The 16,788-nt window shown below is 40.7% G+C and overlaps 1 protein-coding gene across 1 annotated transcript; it reads left to right on the top strand.

The window, feature by feature from the left end:
- The first annotated feature begins 12,950 nt into the window (after window positions 1–12,950).
- Window positions 12,951–15,669, top strand: LOC123186185 (uncharacterized). The gene is made up of 2 exons (XM_044597971.1): window positions 12,951–14,255; window positions 15,001–15,669. The coding sequence occupies exons 1-2, from the start codon at window positions 13,059–13,061 to the stop codon at window positions 15,364–15,366; spliced, it is 1,563 nt and encodes a 520-aa protein (XP_044453906.1). The 5' UTR covers window positions 12,951–13,058; the 3' UTR covers window positions 15,367–15,669.
- Window positions 15,670–16,788: the final 1,119 nt, after the last annotated feature.

Genomic DNA, 16,788 nt, shown 5'->3' with positions numbered 1-16,788 from the left:
TAAGTTGCTAGAATTTAATGTAAAAAGGCGGGGTGGGATTATTAATTAGAATCTGGAATTCTAGCAGAGGCATAAGGAAACCTTTTTTTTGCTGCCTCCTTAAGGGAGGGAAGGCAGGTCGTGATGTTGAACGTTTTAAGCGGCCAATAAAATTTTGGCCCATTGACGTATCAAGCTGTATACAGAACCGTACAAAAATTATAAAAGCAAGAGGTGGACGGACCAAAACGGACGAAATTATGGTGGTAAGAAGCGATCGGTGCTTTATTATTAGGTAAAGACATATGAAGATTCATCTTGCATCCATGTTTAAAATAAACCAAACCTAAACATTTACGTTTACAAATTAACAAGCATACATCCCACATTAGAGAATCATCTAATGTAGTGAAACATTGACTTTTACTCGATACAAAAGTTGTACGTCATAAATAAGAATGCTAAGGCATAACTAATGTCATAACCATTGTTTAAACTATATTTTTTTCAAACCCCACACTAATGTAAAAAGCTTTCACAGAAAAGAAATCACTTTTGGGTGCTATAACTTATAATCAAATTGGGATCATTCTGGTTAAGCAGCCTGGATCAGGTTTTCGAGTTTGTCCATACCAAGTGAACCTTTTGTAGAAGCAGTACACTGTTGATACAAGAACATTGTCTAATCATTGGCCTTCTCCTACATGCACGTATCATGCAAGGAATTTTGACGCTGCTTGATTCGGCATCTGGTCGTATAACTCATGCCTTCATTATGTTTTTCTTCAGCTCTCCTACAATCCCGCACCTCATCATTTATATTTGTTTATTACCAAACGGGCACATCAATTGTGTACTCGCTAACATATATTCCCTCCCTTCCAAAATTCTTGTCTTAGATTCATCTAATTGATTGGATTCTTTTTTTGAAGGCAAATTCATTGGATTCTATAAGAAGCATCAATGTGGGATTATATTAATTCAAAGCTGAGTTCTCAATTTTTCACAAGCAAAACAGCATGTGTACGCTGTTTCCCCACAGGAGCAATACTTTTTGGCCCGGTTGGCCTATCACGTGCGTCTCTGTCCATCCAATCATCGCGTTGTCTCAAAAAAATAAATCCAATCATCATGTATATAATTAGTCTTTCTTTAATTTGTGAGCAGAACAAATAACTGGTGTTTTGGCTGGTATATTTTTCTCTAATCTATTAGGCCTGTGTTCGATTCGCGTCACAACCAAGCGAATTAATTTTTTGCGCCCTAGGCGTCAGACGAAAACATTGTGATGTAAGAAATCTATATATAGCTACTTTAATAAAATAATAAAATATAATATTGTGAATGAATTAAAAATTCTCAACAATAATTTTGACTCCAGAATTGGATAGATTTTATGAAAAACGTGTTTTTTTAAAATACGGATTTTTATATAAACTGCAAACATTTTTTTCAAAAATAAGCATAATTAAAAAATAAGAATGAAAAAAGAAAAAGCAAAATATAACACTGGTAGAAAACCTTCTATAAGGTTCCCAAAACCAGTAAAACCCGGCTGGGAAACCTCTAAAACATGCCACATGAAAGCTGTACTTCTACGTATAGATGGGCCGGCCCAAAAGGCATAATGCGTTGCGTATGGATTTCAAATATTTGATCTCTTAAAAATCATAAGCAATCGGTAGGTGGGTTGGCTGGTGGTTGCACCATCGACCGCATGGTGGACAGTTCGAATCCTGTCCCTGCCACTTGATCAAATTTTTTTGAACACATTGAGCTGAGGCTGCATGGTGCACCGTGACGAGCCCAGTAACAGTACCATTGAGCTGAAGGCAGGTCCAATAAAAGCTGCGTTCGTATATTATTTAGACGAACGTGCACAAAAGTTTAGGCTGTGTTCGGTTTCTCTCTGCTCCGTTAACTCCGCTCCCGGAGCGGACCATCCTTTAGCTTAATTAGGCGGAGCTGCCAAAACCCAACTCCCCAACTCCACGGAGCGGGGAAGCTCCGAACAGGGCCTTAGTACCACATCGAATAGCAAAAAAATAAAATTAATAATATGGACGAACGGATGAAAAAATTAGCCAAACGCACCTTGGAACGGCTGCGCCTACCTCCCGCTGCGACGGCCGCCCCCACCTCCCGCCGCGACGACCGCCCCCAACCTTCTGTCGCGGCTGGCGCCCCTCCCTAGATCCCCCCACAGCCTCAAAACCCAACTGGCGCCGCCGCTATCGTCCTGCACTGGATCGGCCCGCCGCTGTCGCGTATAGGCAGTTCAACGCCTCAACCCAAGGCCGTTCAATGCCTTGCCGACCGCCGACTCCTCCATGGACGCCTAGCTCCTGCACTAAAACCACCGTGGCCCAGGGATTTACCCCGCCCCAACCCACTGGCCCGGCTACGAATGCCCCGCGCTCCCTCGGACGACCGGAGACCTGCCACGCGCCCCGCACTCCAGCCGCGGCCAACTCCCTCCTGTGCTGCTCGGTACGTGTAGCCGTTCAAAACATGCAGGCCTCTGCCCCTCCGAAATGCCCAGTTCCCCTTTGTTCATGTCGCTTTCTCGCCCATACACACGGCTGGAGAATCACCGACCTCGTCGAGCTTGACCTTGCAAGCAGCCTCGCTCGCCGTACATGATTTTTGTGTGTGTTATTTGCTCATTCCCATCGTGCGTGTGCACTGCTTTGAAGGAACGCATGGCAGAGGACAGGTTTTTTTGTGCTTGTTGTTTGCAGGTCTTCTGAGGATTAAATAAAAAGCTTGCTCAAAGGAAGCATTTCCCATCAGTGAATTGGCTCATTTCCTACTCGAATACTCGCAGGTTATATCCCAACTATCTCTTATGTGATGCGTTGGTTGGGATCCCTTTTGTTACATTCGTGCTGCGCTCATGTTCATCTACCACAATGCTCATTTGTATCTTAGATCCCTCCTGACGTCTTGCTTCTCATATGTTCCCCTAGTGACTCCAGTATTGATGTCATGTGGCCTCATCCTTGTAGGCACTCGAGTCCTACGAGAAGTTTGATTCAGACTTCATTGCTATTAGAACGAAGGCGTGTAAGGTGTTTACGGGGAGGACGATCTAAGTGAAATTGTGCAGGTATTATTTTTTGCTTTTCCGATCTGCTCCCTCCGTTCCAAAATAGATGACTCAACTTTGTATTAACTTTAGTACAAAGTTGGGTCATCTATTTTGGAACGGAGGGATCGAGTAGATGCTAATATAGAGAGAGTTAGTCGAACTTAAACATGTTTGACTTAGTTCCTTACTTGATTTCCTTGGGTTAAGGATAAATTTGCACTGCTTGTTTCATGTCTGCTGTTGTTGATTGAGAAGTGTGGGAAAATTGACTGCATCTTCCTTTGTACGGAGAAGGACACAATCAGGCACTGTAAAAAAAATTCTGAATTATTGTCTGTTGAACACTGCACAAGATTCTGCATCCGGGAAATGGCTAGTTGGCTACTTTTCCGTTGCATGCAGAATGTATAATCCTGGTCTTGGTAGAGGAGACTGCATGCATGAGTGCAAATCTTGTTTAATTAGCCAACTGCATGCATGAGCGCCGATTTAATTCAACCAATCTCTCTTTCTCTCTCAGGCTGGTCACAATGGGCAAGAACATAAGCTAGTAACTTCACACTTCCCTAGACTATGTTACTACCTCCATAGTGGGTAGGAACATCTATGTAGTGTCATGCAATGATGTATTTATTAGGTTATAGACTCATTGTTTCTTGGAATGTGTGATGTTCCGGTAACTTAGCTAGTTACCACAAGCACCTCTCTCTTCATTAAATACGTGCCACATAAGCAAAGTTGTATTGGAGTGTGTGATGTTACTCCTAAGTTCCTTCCCACTGTGACCAGCCTCAATTCCATCACGCACGTCTCATGAATCCCATCCATGGCAGGTTCTGTTCTATGGATATTTTTCGCTCCGTCAGGGTGGCCAACCCAGCGCGGTTCTTTAATTTTGTGTTTTCCATTTGCTGGTATTTTACGATACTACATATTATACACATTGTGCATATATATAAATAGAATTTCTCGTAGAACTTTCACACATACACACATGTATATATACAATTTGGTATATACAAAGACCGGCGAGGTATATTTACATACAGTAGCAATTTAGAGATTGTGTTTACATTATAATGAGTTATTAAATCACTAGATGAAAGAACCGCGGATTAATTTCAAGTGGATGGATCCTAAGTGATTAAGTCATGGATTATCACGATAATTCATTACTTGATCACTTAGGATCCGTCCACTTGAAACTAATCCGCGATTCTTTCACCCAGTGATATATTAACTCATCATTATCATCATCATCATCATCATCATCATCATCATATTAATATAAAAACTCTTGCATCATATCATCATCAACAACACTAGCTAATAATCATCATAGTCATTACCACTATTTAATCATCATAGTCATTACAGCTATCTAATCACCACCAACACTATCTAATAATAATCATCATAGTCATTACCACCAACACTAGCTATTTAATTATCATAGTTATAGTGTAGTATATCATCATCTTCAAACTCATTCTAGCTAGCCAATCACTCATGCTGCTCTCTCTCAGGTAAAATCGCATAGAACATGTGTAGCACTCCTGATTCATCATATTGGAGCATGCCAATGAATCTGTCTCCTAATTGTGGGCTGCGCTTCTGATTACTGCCCCCTAGTACGTCTCTGCGATCCTTCACAATTTTGCTTCAGTGTTTCACTATTAAGACTTGCTCGGTTTTAGAAATCCTGAATGGACTCATGTGCAATGTAGGATGTCTTGGCCATAAGCTAACCATTGCCATGTGACCTTTAGTCTCGATCCAATGAGGCACAACTATCATCGGAAGTCCCTGTTGAAGAACATCGGAGTAACATACTTAGGAATGAAGTTTAGCTTAAAAATAATGTATGCAAAAGATGCACTGAGGATAAGTAGTAAAAATCTTATCATCTTTCCTAAATAGATGTGACCATAGTTCAATACAAACACTATTGGTCGCACGTTTTGAGTACTAAGATTTTCAAGTTCAGGAAAATAATTTTTCTTCACAGCATCAAGATCCCTTCACATAGAAAACCCGCACCACATCATTGGCTAGGACGAATAGTTCGTCTGCATATGGATGATTGTTGAAATCCATTGTTGTCATTCCGTACTGTGGGTCTTTCGTTACCCTGCCTCGTGTCATATTGACCCATTTGCACCGAAACAAAAGGACCTCCCCGAAAAGTATGCACGCCATTAACGAACTGAGGAGAGCATCGGTCATTGTACATCCATTGTCGTCTCATCTTCATTACACAGCACCGAATAGACCAAATTAATACAAGTTCATACAAAAAGTTCATACAATACTTATTCTCATAAAACAAACATACAAATAACTCTTTAGCTAAAGCATTTAAATGCAACAACAAATGTGATCAAGATCGCAACTAAGGTAACAATTAATCCAACAGCATAATGATACCAAGCCTCACTATCAATGACATATTTTCTAATCTTTCTAACCTTCAAGTGCATTTTCTCCATCTTGATCTTGTGATCATCGACGACATCGGCAACATGCAACTCCAATTCCATCTTCTCCCCCTTAATTCTTTTCAATTTTTATTTCAAATACTCGTTTTCTCATTCAACTAAATTTAACCTATCGACAATAGGGTCGGTTGGAATTTCCGGTTCACATACCTCCTAGATAAAAATATCTATGTCAACTTGATGGGCATAATTTGTCATAAACATGAAATGCAACAAATAGTTATAAAAGAGAATATACCACATACGAGTCATAATCCGGACGAGGGCCGACGGGGACGGATATCAAAACCATGGCACTATGTATAACAAACAACATAAGGGTAAGATAATTATACAACTAACTATATATCTAAATCATACAAACATGATTTTTTATATAAAAAAGGTAAGAACAAGAGGCTCACCACAAGGTGATGCTGGCGACGGGACGGTGTGGGCGATCGACGGTGGTTAGGACGGAGACGGGAAGGCACTAATTAAGTGAACCACACCTACATATGCAAACTAAGAGTTATTTTGATCTCAAATTGTATATAAATCAAATACTACCACATATAATTCCTCCCAAAATAAACCCACAAATCACTATACTTATAGAGCATTGCAAGAGCTAATCTAGCAATGAGAGATGAAATTACAAAGTTGCTAACCTTTGTGATCACTTGGATGGATGGGGTGCCTTCAAATCTTGGACAAATTTTGGCAAAAAATGGAGGTGAGCTCGAGCATGAGGGAAAGAAAACAGAGAGGAGGGAAAAAACAGAGCGCTTCACATATCTAGTACCGGTTCGTGGCATGAACCGGTACTAAAGGTGCTGGTGCGACCCCAGCCTGACAACAGTCTGCCACCATCTCTTTAGTACCGGTTCGTGGCACGAACCAGTACTAAAGGTTCGCCATGAACCGGTACTAATGAGTGCCGCCCGCCTAGCCGTTGGAACCGGCACTAATGGTCATATTAGTGTCGGTTCAGTTACAAACCGGAACTAATATACTTTACATTAGGTCCTTTTTTTACTAGATGAGTTGTTCTTGTATATGAGACTGAGGTTATACAAGTTACGAACCTGTAGCTAGACGCCAGACAAGCTAGAGTATGCCGTAACCCTAGGTCCCTAAGCTAGTTACGTTACATGATGCCATAATGGGTAATAATTTATGTCCACTATTGGCAGCAATGAACGCTCATAATCATTAGTGATGGTGGCCGGTAACGCTAAGCTTCAATCCGTAATGATGCACCTCAGTAAGGCCTCCATTAATTGATGCACCTAGTTGCGGGCCTTTTGAACAAACCAAGTGACGATATACAACTTGTAGCACAAACTGAGTGAATGCTATCCGACTGATATCATATCACTCTTTTTGTTAAACCAACTAAGGATATATAATCGAGAGCAGTCCACATTTCAATCTCGAACACTAGTAGAAAAAGAGCCTTTAGTCCCGGTTCTTATACGCACCGGGACTAAAGGCCCTCCACATGGCCGTTGCCTGGAGATCCACCTTTAGTCCCGGTTGGTAACACCAACCGGTACTAAAGAAAATTTTATGATTTTTTTGAATTTTTTTATTTTCAAATTTTTAAATTATTTTAACCTCTAATATCTAATCACCCCTCATCACTGCTCAATTTAACCTCTAATCTCACCCCTCATCATTTCACATCATCTAACTTCCTGGATGGTCACCAATCCTCTCACTACTCCAGCCTAAGCACACTTAACTTCTGGGTTCTATTCTCCCTTGTTTCCAAGTCTGCACTTGTTGTTTTCCTGACAATAGTAAGATGTCAATCCTATTAACCCTCAGAAATTTAGCTTGAGCATGAAGTCACACATTTCACTGTTTCAGTTTGAAACTATTGTTCTAAAAAACAATAATTATTTAGTAACACTAATATTTCTTGAATAAGTAGTTTGACCACAATTTGACCAAAATTCAAAAAAAAACTGAAATAATTATTTAGTAACACCAATATTTTATTGAATAAGTAGTTTGACCATTGTTTGACCACAGTTTGACCAGATTTGATCAAAATTTAAAAAAACTGAAATAATTATTTATTAACACTAATATTCTTGAATAATTATTTAGTAACACTAATACTTCTTGAATAAGTAGTTTGACCATAATTTGATCAGATTTAACAAAAATTCAAAAAAAACTAAAATTTGAGCATAATTTTTTCCTTTTAGAATTTGAGGATTCTAAAAATTTGCAAACAGGCCATAGACTGTCAAAATCGGATGCGGATTTTCGTGCTGAACATTTTGATATATTATACGTTTTTTTCTAACATCGTATGCAAAAGTTATAGCCGTTTTACATTTTCCCTGCACTTTTTGCAAAACATGTCCAAATTTAAGTTTTTAAATTTTTCTAACTAGTAGATGTGGTAACATAACTACATCTCGAAGAATTTAACTTTTGAAGTTTTTATCATTATCTTTTGCTTTTTACAAAACAAAAAAGGCGACAGGGGGGGGGGGGTAGGATTTGAAAATTGCACCATTAATACCAGTTTGTGGCACGAACCGGGACTAAAGGTCTCAACCTCATTGGTACCGGTTCGTGGCACGAACCGGTACTAATGGGCACATCAACCGGGACTAAAGGTCCCATTTGAATCGGGAGTAATGCCTGTATGGTGCCCTTACCGCTCGAACCGGAACTAATGCTCACATTAGTCCCGGTTCGTAACGCAACCGGGATTAATGCTTTTTTCTGGCCGAACGAAAGCCCTGTTTTCTACTAGTGGAACTAATCACTCGGTCTGATTTACAACCCTGAACTACGAAACCGGTTGAAATACACCCTGAACTAACTACGCATAGGAGGTCCAAAACTCAAACCTTGGTCTCGGTTTTGTGTCCGTCAAGCGGTTTTGACCAAAGTCAACACCGACTGGACTGCTGACTAGGCACCCAGGAAATAAAAAAATAAAAAAACTTCTCTCTCCCTCCTATCTCTCTTTCTCTTTCTCCGCCACCGGGTACTGTGGATGCCCATACCTTGCTACTAGTATTGCTGCTGCTGCCTGTAGAAAGTGAAGTGATGAAGAATAGACAATTGTATTGATTCTGTGTACATTTATACAGAGATTACACGCGCATCACAGCTATCCTAACTAACTCAGTTATGAACAGGATAACCACCCATGCAGATCGTGGGCAAACAGATTTTGGCTGAATTTCAGCCATCTCGGGTTGGGGCGAAATCTTATCTTTCGGCCAAAATTGTCAATTTTGGACAATTTTTAGTCAAATTTTGATCAAATTTCGACTGCTTTCTTTTGAAATGGTCGAAATTCAGTCATCTCGACTTGGGGTGAAAAAAAAATCTCAAACCGAAAATCAAAACGTTGCGTGGTAGAAGGAGGAGGCGGCAGAGAGAGCCATGCAGCCCGCCACTTGGCGAGGTTCCTCATCTCGTCCTTGTCCTCCTCCTCCCCCGATGACAACACAACAACGACATGATGGATGATGACTCGCCGCCTGCCAAGGATAGCCATCGAGACCCCACGGGGAAGCAGCCAGCAAGGAAGTGGTGTACTCCAACCGCTCCCACTGTTTTGTTTATATTTCAGTTGTTTTATCTTCTACACTTCCACTTCGGTACAACCCCCCTCCCCCTCCTCTAAACACATCAATGGATGAGATTTATCCATACCCCTTCATTAGAAAGGATATGATGGCCTTTTTTCTAAAATACGTCGCCCGCCCGCCGATATGTATACGCCGTACGCCTATTGGGCCGGCCCATTGATGACGGCTGTAGGGGGTGTGGTGTTCACGGGATGTAAAAACTCATAAAAGAAATAGGAATCGAACCAAGGACCTCTTACTCGTGTGGTTAAGAGGCATACCACTTGAAGGACGGAGGGAGTACAATGTTTGTGAAAAGTAAAAAGCGTACGGATTTAAGAATTACTCCGTCCGGATTTGTTGGGCAGTTTTTGGTATTTAATCTGCCCAATTAGAGAGCAGGATTGAAGGATATTAACTATCATAAATTAATTGCCAAATTGCCTCGCATCTCCCATTGCTCTCGCATGCATTGCTTTTTTTCCTTACCATGCGCATATATATTGGCTGCATGGCCCATGGCCCAATCATAGCGCAACTTTCGCTTAACAATTTGCAATGACTAACAAATTTCCTATTAATTCAGGCCTAGGGAATAGCAACCTGCCTTACAAAAACGGACTTCCACCGGTGGCTTTCCAGCCTAAAAATCCCGTACAGAGGTAACACCAACGCAGAATTCAGACACCTTTTCAAAAGAATTAACATTTCTTCGAAATTCTTAAAAAATACAATAATTTTCTAAAATTCAACAATTTTTTAAAAAACTTGCACACATTTTGAAAAATTCACTTTTTAAAAAGCATGAACATTTTTCGAAAATTTTGAACAATATTTTTTAAAAGCATGAACATTCAAATTTTTTAAAGAGATATCTTAGTTCAAAATGTTAAGATTTTTTTTCAAACAACATTTTTAATAATTTTAAAGAGAGATATGAAGCATGCAAATTTTGAAGAACCAAAATTTTGAACAATTTTCTGAACACGAGGGCTTTCGTTTTGGCCTCTTATGTGGCAAATGTAGTCTTTTGAATTTTCACGCTGATTTTTTTTAGTGTTTCCAAAACTGATTTTGTTCTATTATATTCTGGATTTTTGTTTCTTTTTACTATTATTGTTTCCTCTTTTTTCAAATGCGTGAAATTTTCATAAATTTGAAAATGGTTGTGTTTCCAAAAAAGTTCATGTTGATCGATAGTGCCAAAAATCGTAAATAACAGAAGCACCCATTTTTTGACAATTTTCAAGAAATGGCTAGCACATAAAAAAATGTGCATGTTGATTTATAATGACAGAAATTGCAATTAATAGAAGCATTAAAATTAGAAAAAAAAACTATATGCTCATGAATGCATTTGTGTGGCTAGTGTGGCCCACTCCTCTGAACTAGTGATTTTTTGGACTATGGATAAATGACCCTAACTTCTTGCAGCTGCACGGACATATGATGTATCAATGCCAGTTTGAACGACTTTCGACATTGTTTGCACGTTGTGATACATCCAGCCATTTAGCGATCCTTTTTCACCGAGAAAACTCTAGAAAATGCAAAAGTTATCAAAAATTCGAAAAACTTGGCATGATGTCTCGAATTGGTCATAGAAGCTGGCGGAAAAAAATTTGAGGCCATTTGATGGATGTCAAAAAACAAAATGCTTTCAAACGGACCCTTCTGGTCTATCCAAACACCCTCTGTTGAACATTGTCTATTTTAAGACATCATTGAAATGATCATAACTTTTGCAAGTAGGTGTGCATGCCCATGGCAGACATCCTTGCCTGTTTTGAACGACTTTCAACACCGTATGTAAGTTGTGACATGTCCGGCCATTTATCGGTATTTTTTAACCAAAAAAACCCCAGAAAGTGCAAAATTTGTCGAAAACAAAATCAACTTGGCATGGTGCCTTGAATTGATCATACAAGCACATAAAAAAATTTGGGCATTTCAAGGATATAGAGAAACAACATGCTCCCAAACAGAGCCGTCTAGCTTACCTGTACACCCTCCGTTGAACATGGCCTATTTTTTGGACATTCTTGAAATGGCCCCAATTTTTGCCAGCAGACGGGCACACCCATGGTAGGCATACATGCCAGGTTTGAACGACGTTTGACAATATATGCATGTTGCTGCACGTCCAGTCATTTATCAACTATTTTTCATCGAGAAAACTACAGAAAATGCAAGAATTGTCGGAAGGTTGAACAACTTGGAATGGTGCTTTTAATTGGTCACATGAGCTCGTGGAAAAGTTTTGAGGTCATTTGAGGGTGCCCCAAAAAACATGCTCTCATACGGATCCTTCTGGCGTCCGAACACCCTACGCTAAAGATGGTCTATTTTTTCACATAAATGAAATGATCCCAACTTTTTCCATCTGACGGGCGTGCCCATGGTAGACATCCATGTCAGGTTTGAATAATTTTCAACATTGTATACAAGTTGTGTCACTGTCAACCATTTATCAGCCATTTTCACCAAGAAAACTCTAGAAAATGCAAGAATTGTCGAAAACTCGAACAACTTGGCATGGTGCCTTAATTGGTCATATAAGCTCGTGGTAGGCATCCATTTGAAGTTTAAACGATTTTTGACATTGTATGTACGTTGCGTCACACCCGCCATTTATCAGCCATTTTTCACCGATAGACTCTAGAAAATGCAAGATTTATTGAAAACTCAAACAACTTGGCATGATGCCTTAAACTCATGGAAGATATTTGGGGTCATTCGATGGATGGAAAAAAAAGATGCCCTTCTAGCCTCCTCGAATACCCTGTGTTGAACATGGTCTATTTTTAGACATGCATAAAATGACCACAACTTTTGCCAGCTGGTGGGTATGCCCATGGTAGACATTCATCACAGGTCTGAAGGAAAAAAATATAAAATCATAATTTAAGCAGGTCCTTAAAACTATTATTTTAAGTTTTTAAAATAACTAATAAATACACAGGGATAAAATTAAAAACAACAAATGATTTTTTAAAGCATTTAATAATTATTTCATGGGAAGAATTTAAAATCATAATTTAAAACATTTGTCTAAAACTGTTATTTTGGTATTTCAAACAATATTTCAATTATTTGTAACTGGTTTCAAAAATAATAATAAAGTTCAAAAAGGAGAAAAAATAACCAATGAAAAAGAGAAGACTAACAAATAATCAGAAAAAAAAATGTCTAGGCCTTGGCTCAACTATCGCTCTGCCAGGTGCACGTTGGGAATTTCTAAAACCGTTTGCATTTTTGGAAATTGTTCATGTTTTGGTAAAATGTTTCGACATATTAAATTTTTTATGTCATATTTTGTTTTCAAAATTTAAAATTTTTTCATGTTTTCACATTTTGTACATAATATAAAAAAGGTTCAGGAATATAAAAAATGTTCATGCTTTTTAAAAAGTAAGTTACAAAAATTCTTATTTTCATTTCTTGTTCACAAATCAATAATAGTAATAATTTCCAAAAATGTTCCTCCTTTCAAAAATTCTTCACAAATCTATTTTTTTACTTTTCCAAATTCTGATCGGAGTTTCAAGAAATGTTTATTTTTTGTAAACAAATCATGTTTACTTTTGTCTCACATGGACTTATTTTTAGTGGAGGCACTGCAATACAGGCAGCCAAACAGAGCACACCGCACGAGCAGGGGAGGAGGGTTTTAGACGTGGTAGCTATACATGCGGTGGCTTGGTCAGCGATGGTTGCACACCCGTCGTCGCCGCCGCCGGAAGTTTATCTCCTTCCCTCTATCTCGCTAACACAAACCGTAATGGTCACTTATTAATCTCTTCTCTCGTCGACTACCACCCTACTCCGGCAACCACTTCCATTTCAAAGTCCAGCTCCAAACTCCTCTTCCACGCGGCGCTTGAGCTCGGCGGCCGGTCAGCCATGGCTTCCCACCCATCGTCGCCGCTGCCGGAACACCCTATACCACCCGCTCCCAGTCCCACCACCATAAGTGACCTCGGCGACGACCAGCTCCAAGAGATCCTCATCCGCCTTCCCGACCTCCCCAGCCTCGCCTCTGCCGCCTTCACCTGTCACGCCTTCCTCGGCGCCGTCCGCTCGTCCCGCGCCTTCCGCCGCCGCTTCATCGCGCTCCACGCGGCCCCGCTCCTCCCTCGCTTCCTCTCACACACAATAACTGCCCTCCCGGCCTTACGGCGCCCCTCCGCCAGATTCACTCTCCTCCAAGACGATGACACTTCCGAGTGGGACTGGGTGGTCGATTTCTCCGATCCTTCGATTGCCTACAACGGCTCCATGGCCATCAAACACCGGAGCAGCAAGCAGGGAGTTCGGTACAACCCCCAAATGATGGCCCTGTTTCTCCGCCCCAAGGAGCACCACGACATGCCCGCCGGCACCACCCTTGGGTTCCACACATTCTCCTGCGAAGAGGATCAGAAGCCGTCCCGTGTGGTATGTGTCCGTCACGACTACTCACGGCCTTGCGCACGCGTCGCTGTCTTCTCATCGGACACCATGGAGTGGCAGATTTTCCCGGAGATCGCGACGCTGCTGCCTCAGGGCTTCAGGAGCACAGCTAGCACCGTGCTGGATGGGTTTATATGTTGGCAATGCGAGTCCATTACCGGGCTGGCTGTCAGCGAGTACATTTTCGTGCTCAACACAGACACATATCAGTTCTCCCGAATGGATCTGCCGCCGCCCTTGAGAAAGGTACATCAAACATTTCAGATTGGTCAGATCAACGATGGGAAGCTCTGTATCGTAAATGAGAAGGAATGCACGTTTAGCCTTTGGATCTGGACAGCCAGCGATGACGGCATCGAGAGATTTGTGCTGCACAAGACGTTCCCGTTGTACACTCGCTTTATGGATGTCACCAACTGTTCAGTCAAAGATACAATCTCAGTGCGGCTTATGACGGTTTTCAATGGCTTTTTGTACTTTGCAATTCGCCCATGCAGAAATTACGTGCATCAGTTCAAATCCCATGAGTGGTTCCTGTCCTTGTCTCTGGAAACAGCGGAGCTGAAGCAGCATCTTAAAAATAGAAAGCGGCCTGTCTTCCCGGTCCATCCCTACTCGGTCTGGCCTCCTTTTATGAAATACATCTCGGTAAGCCAGCCTATTCTTGTGTGACCATGATGCTAATTAAGGATTCCCTCTTATGTTTGGTCCATAAATTGTATCCAATGATGTGTGATTATATTGCTATAAAGATATGCTATTGGTTTTAGTCAAAGTAACTCGTAGTAGAGGACCTAGCATTGCTATTCAACTCTTTGTCTTAATCTCTTGAATACAAGAATGGACGTGTTTTTAATCATCGAATCTTAAAAATTCATTTCTTTTATTAAGTCTGAACACTTTTTCTATTCTTCAATAAAATAAATATAATGTTAAGATGATTACAATTGGATAGAGGAGTTCGTATCCTATAGATATTGCACTCTAGGAAAAACATACGTCGCCTTGTGTTTGTATCCAAAGGTTTCTAATTAGGGGTGTTTTTTCGTGAGGATTCTAATTAGGGGTGTTAAATCCAATTAAACATTCACCACTCATTCTAATTATGTTAGTTTGATTTGTAATTAAGACACTCAAATCTGATTAATAACCGTTGTTAATTACATCAAATCTTAACTGTTACTTTTTCAATTGCTTTCGTATTATGGTTATAATAACAGTAGATTTTAAAGGTTCTAGATGGCAGTGGTGTATCAGTAATTTATTTCACTTTCATTGCTTCTGTAAAAGCTAGATAAAATGATTAGAATCGCCAGAATCTATTGCCTTGCACATATTTTCTCTGCACAAAAACTTGCATTTTTATTTACACGGAATTTCCTTTTTGTCATAGGAGGATTCAAAATCTGAGGTTACTGGAAACAGTGTCGAAGATGGTTCTGAGATCACAGGAAAGGATTCGTCTGTCCTTATAAAAGCTTTACGATCATATAAAGAAGCTTTGATCAAGGATGGCGATGCAAATGTTGCAGAGATAGAGGCCTTCTCGCTTTGCATTGACATTGAGGACGAGAAGAACTCTCTTGTGAGGAAAATCATGGCTTTAGATGAACTGTTAAGAACTGTGAGAGATCTTGTCTTGAGGGAGGGTGCAGACCCTGAACTCGCAGACTGTGAATTCTACAGACAGAAGATCAAAAAAGAGAGCTGGTGGAAAATGTGCAAGGGAAAGTTATGGAGAGGTTTCTGCGCTAGCTGATTAAGCCTATCCATCAGGAGCAAGTCAGTTTTTCTTGGCATTGGTACTTCAGGTTTTAGGTTCTGTGATGATGGTGCTAGGTTTCTGAATAAACACTGATGGTTGTGACCATCATCAGTATTCGGTATGACTGGTTGGCAGGAGACTTTTTCTAGAAGTGCATTTATGTACGTTAGCTTTCGTCAGCTTATCTTTCCATTTTCTTTTAGAAATGCATCTATGTGCGAGCGAGTTTGAAGATCATATTAAGGCGTGTGGCCATTCTCTGTTGCATAATAACTGTAATATGGTAACTTCCTTAGATTTTCCTTACACCGTGATGCTTGTAATGTGAAATCATAACCGCATTGCTTTTTTATACAAAATGACCAAAAGATTAATGTGCTATCCACCTGCCGGCTGATTGTTGACAAAGATCGGCAGGGTCGAGAACCATTGGATGAATGTGATCAAGCGGCCACCTGCCAGCTGCTGCAACATAGGTGACGTGGCAATCTGACTGCAACATCAGTCATGTTGTAATCCGGCCGCAATATCAGTCATGTTGCCAATCCTGAGCCGAACGAGCAGCTTGTCAGCCGCAAGCAGGACGGTGACCGCCAACCGTGTTGTGCGGCGCTGCTACGGGGCGGCGAGGTGCTGCTTCTGCAACGTGGCCGCTGCTGTGGTAAGGATGGACATGACAACGTGGCGTTGCAGTACCGGCGCGCATGCAGCAGCACACCGTCCCCAAGCGCGGGCTTGCAGCGGCATGTCGTACTCGAGCGTCGGCTGTAGCATCGAGTAGTTTGCGGTAGCCGCGCATAGCTGACAACAGCATGCTTGTGGCAGTTGATGTTGGGTGCTTTGTGAAAACCTAACAGACATAGTCGATGTTAGGGTATTTTCAGGGGAAACTTATTAGGGGATTTTCCCTGAAAGTCTGTTAGATGAGAGAAATAGTGAATTGAGTTGTGCTGCACACTAACTTCTTGAGGTACGACACCTTGAGATTATTATACGCAAGGTTTAGTCGTAGTAGGCTTAGTAGCTTTCCAAAACTAGGGATTTCTCCAACAAGACTATTATTTGATAAATCTATCAGTACTAGGCTACTAGCAGAAAAGCATTGCAAGCGTACCACATACACTGGTTGCACCTGACAGCCTATTCTCGCCAAATTATGAGTAAATTGTGAAAAAACACCACAATTGCGAGCGAGTTCTTTAAAAATCACCATTTGACAAACAATCTCACTGTTAAAAATATGTTTAGAGCAATGAGTGCTTGATGCAACAGGTTTGATTGGATGGAAAGTTACCTCCAAAACAAAGTGTAAAGCAATCCTTAGGAATTTTTCCTAATGATTCCATACCTATGAAGCAAACAACCTGTATATGAAAATTTTCTAAGGATACAAATTCTCCAAAATTTCTATGAAGT

Source organism: Triticum aestivum, chromosome 2A (assembly GCF_018294505.1).
Source record: "Triticum aestivum cultivar Chinese Spring chromosome 2A, IWGSC CS RefSeq v2.1, whole genome shotgun sequence".
NCBI classification, from domain to species: Eukaryota; Viridiplantae; Streptophyta; class Magnoliopsida; order Poales; family Poaceae; genus Triticum; species Triticum aestivum.
Note: the sequence above shows the minus strand (reverse complement) of the source record. Positions and strands in the feature narration are given on the sequence as shown.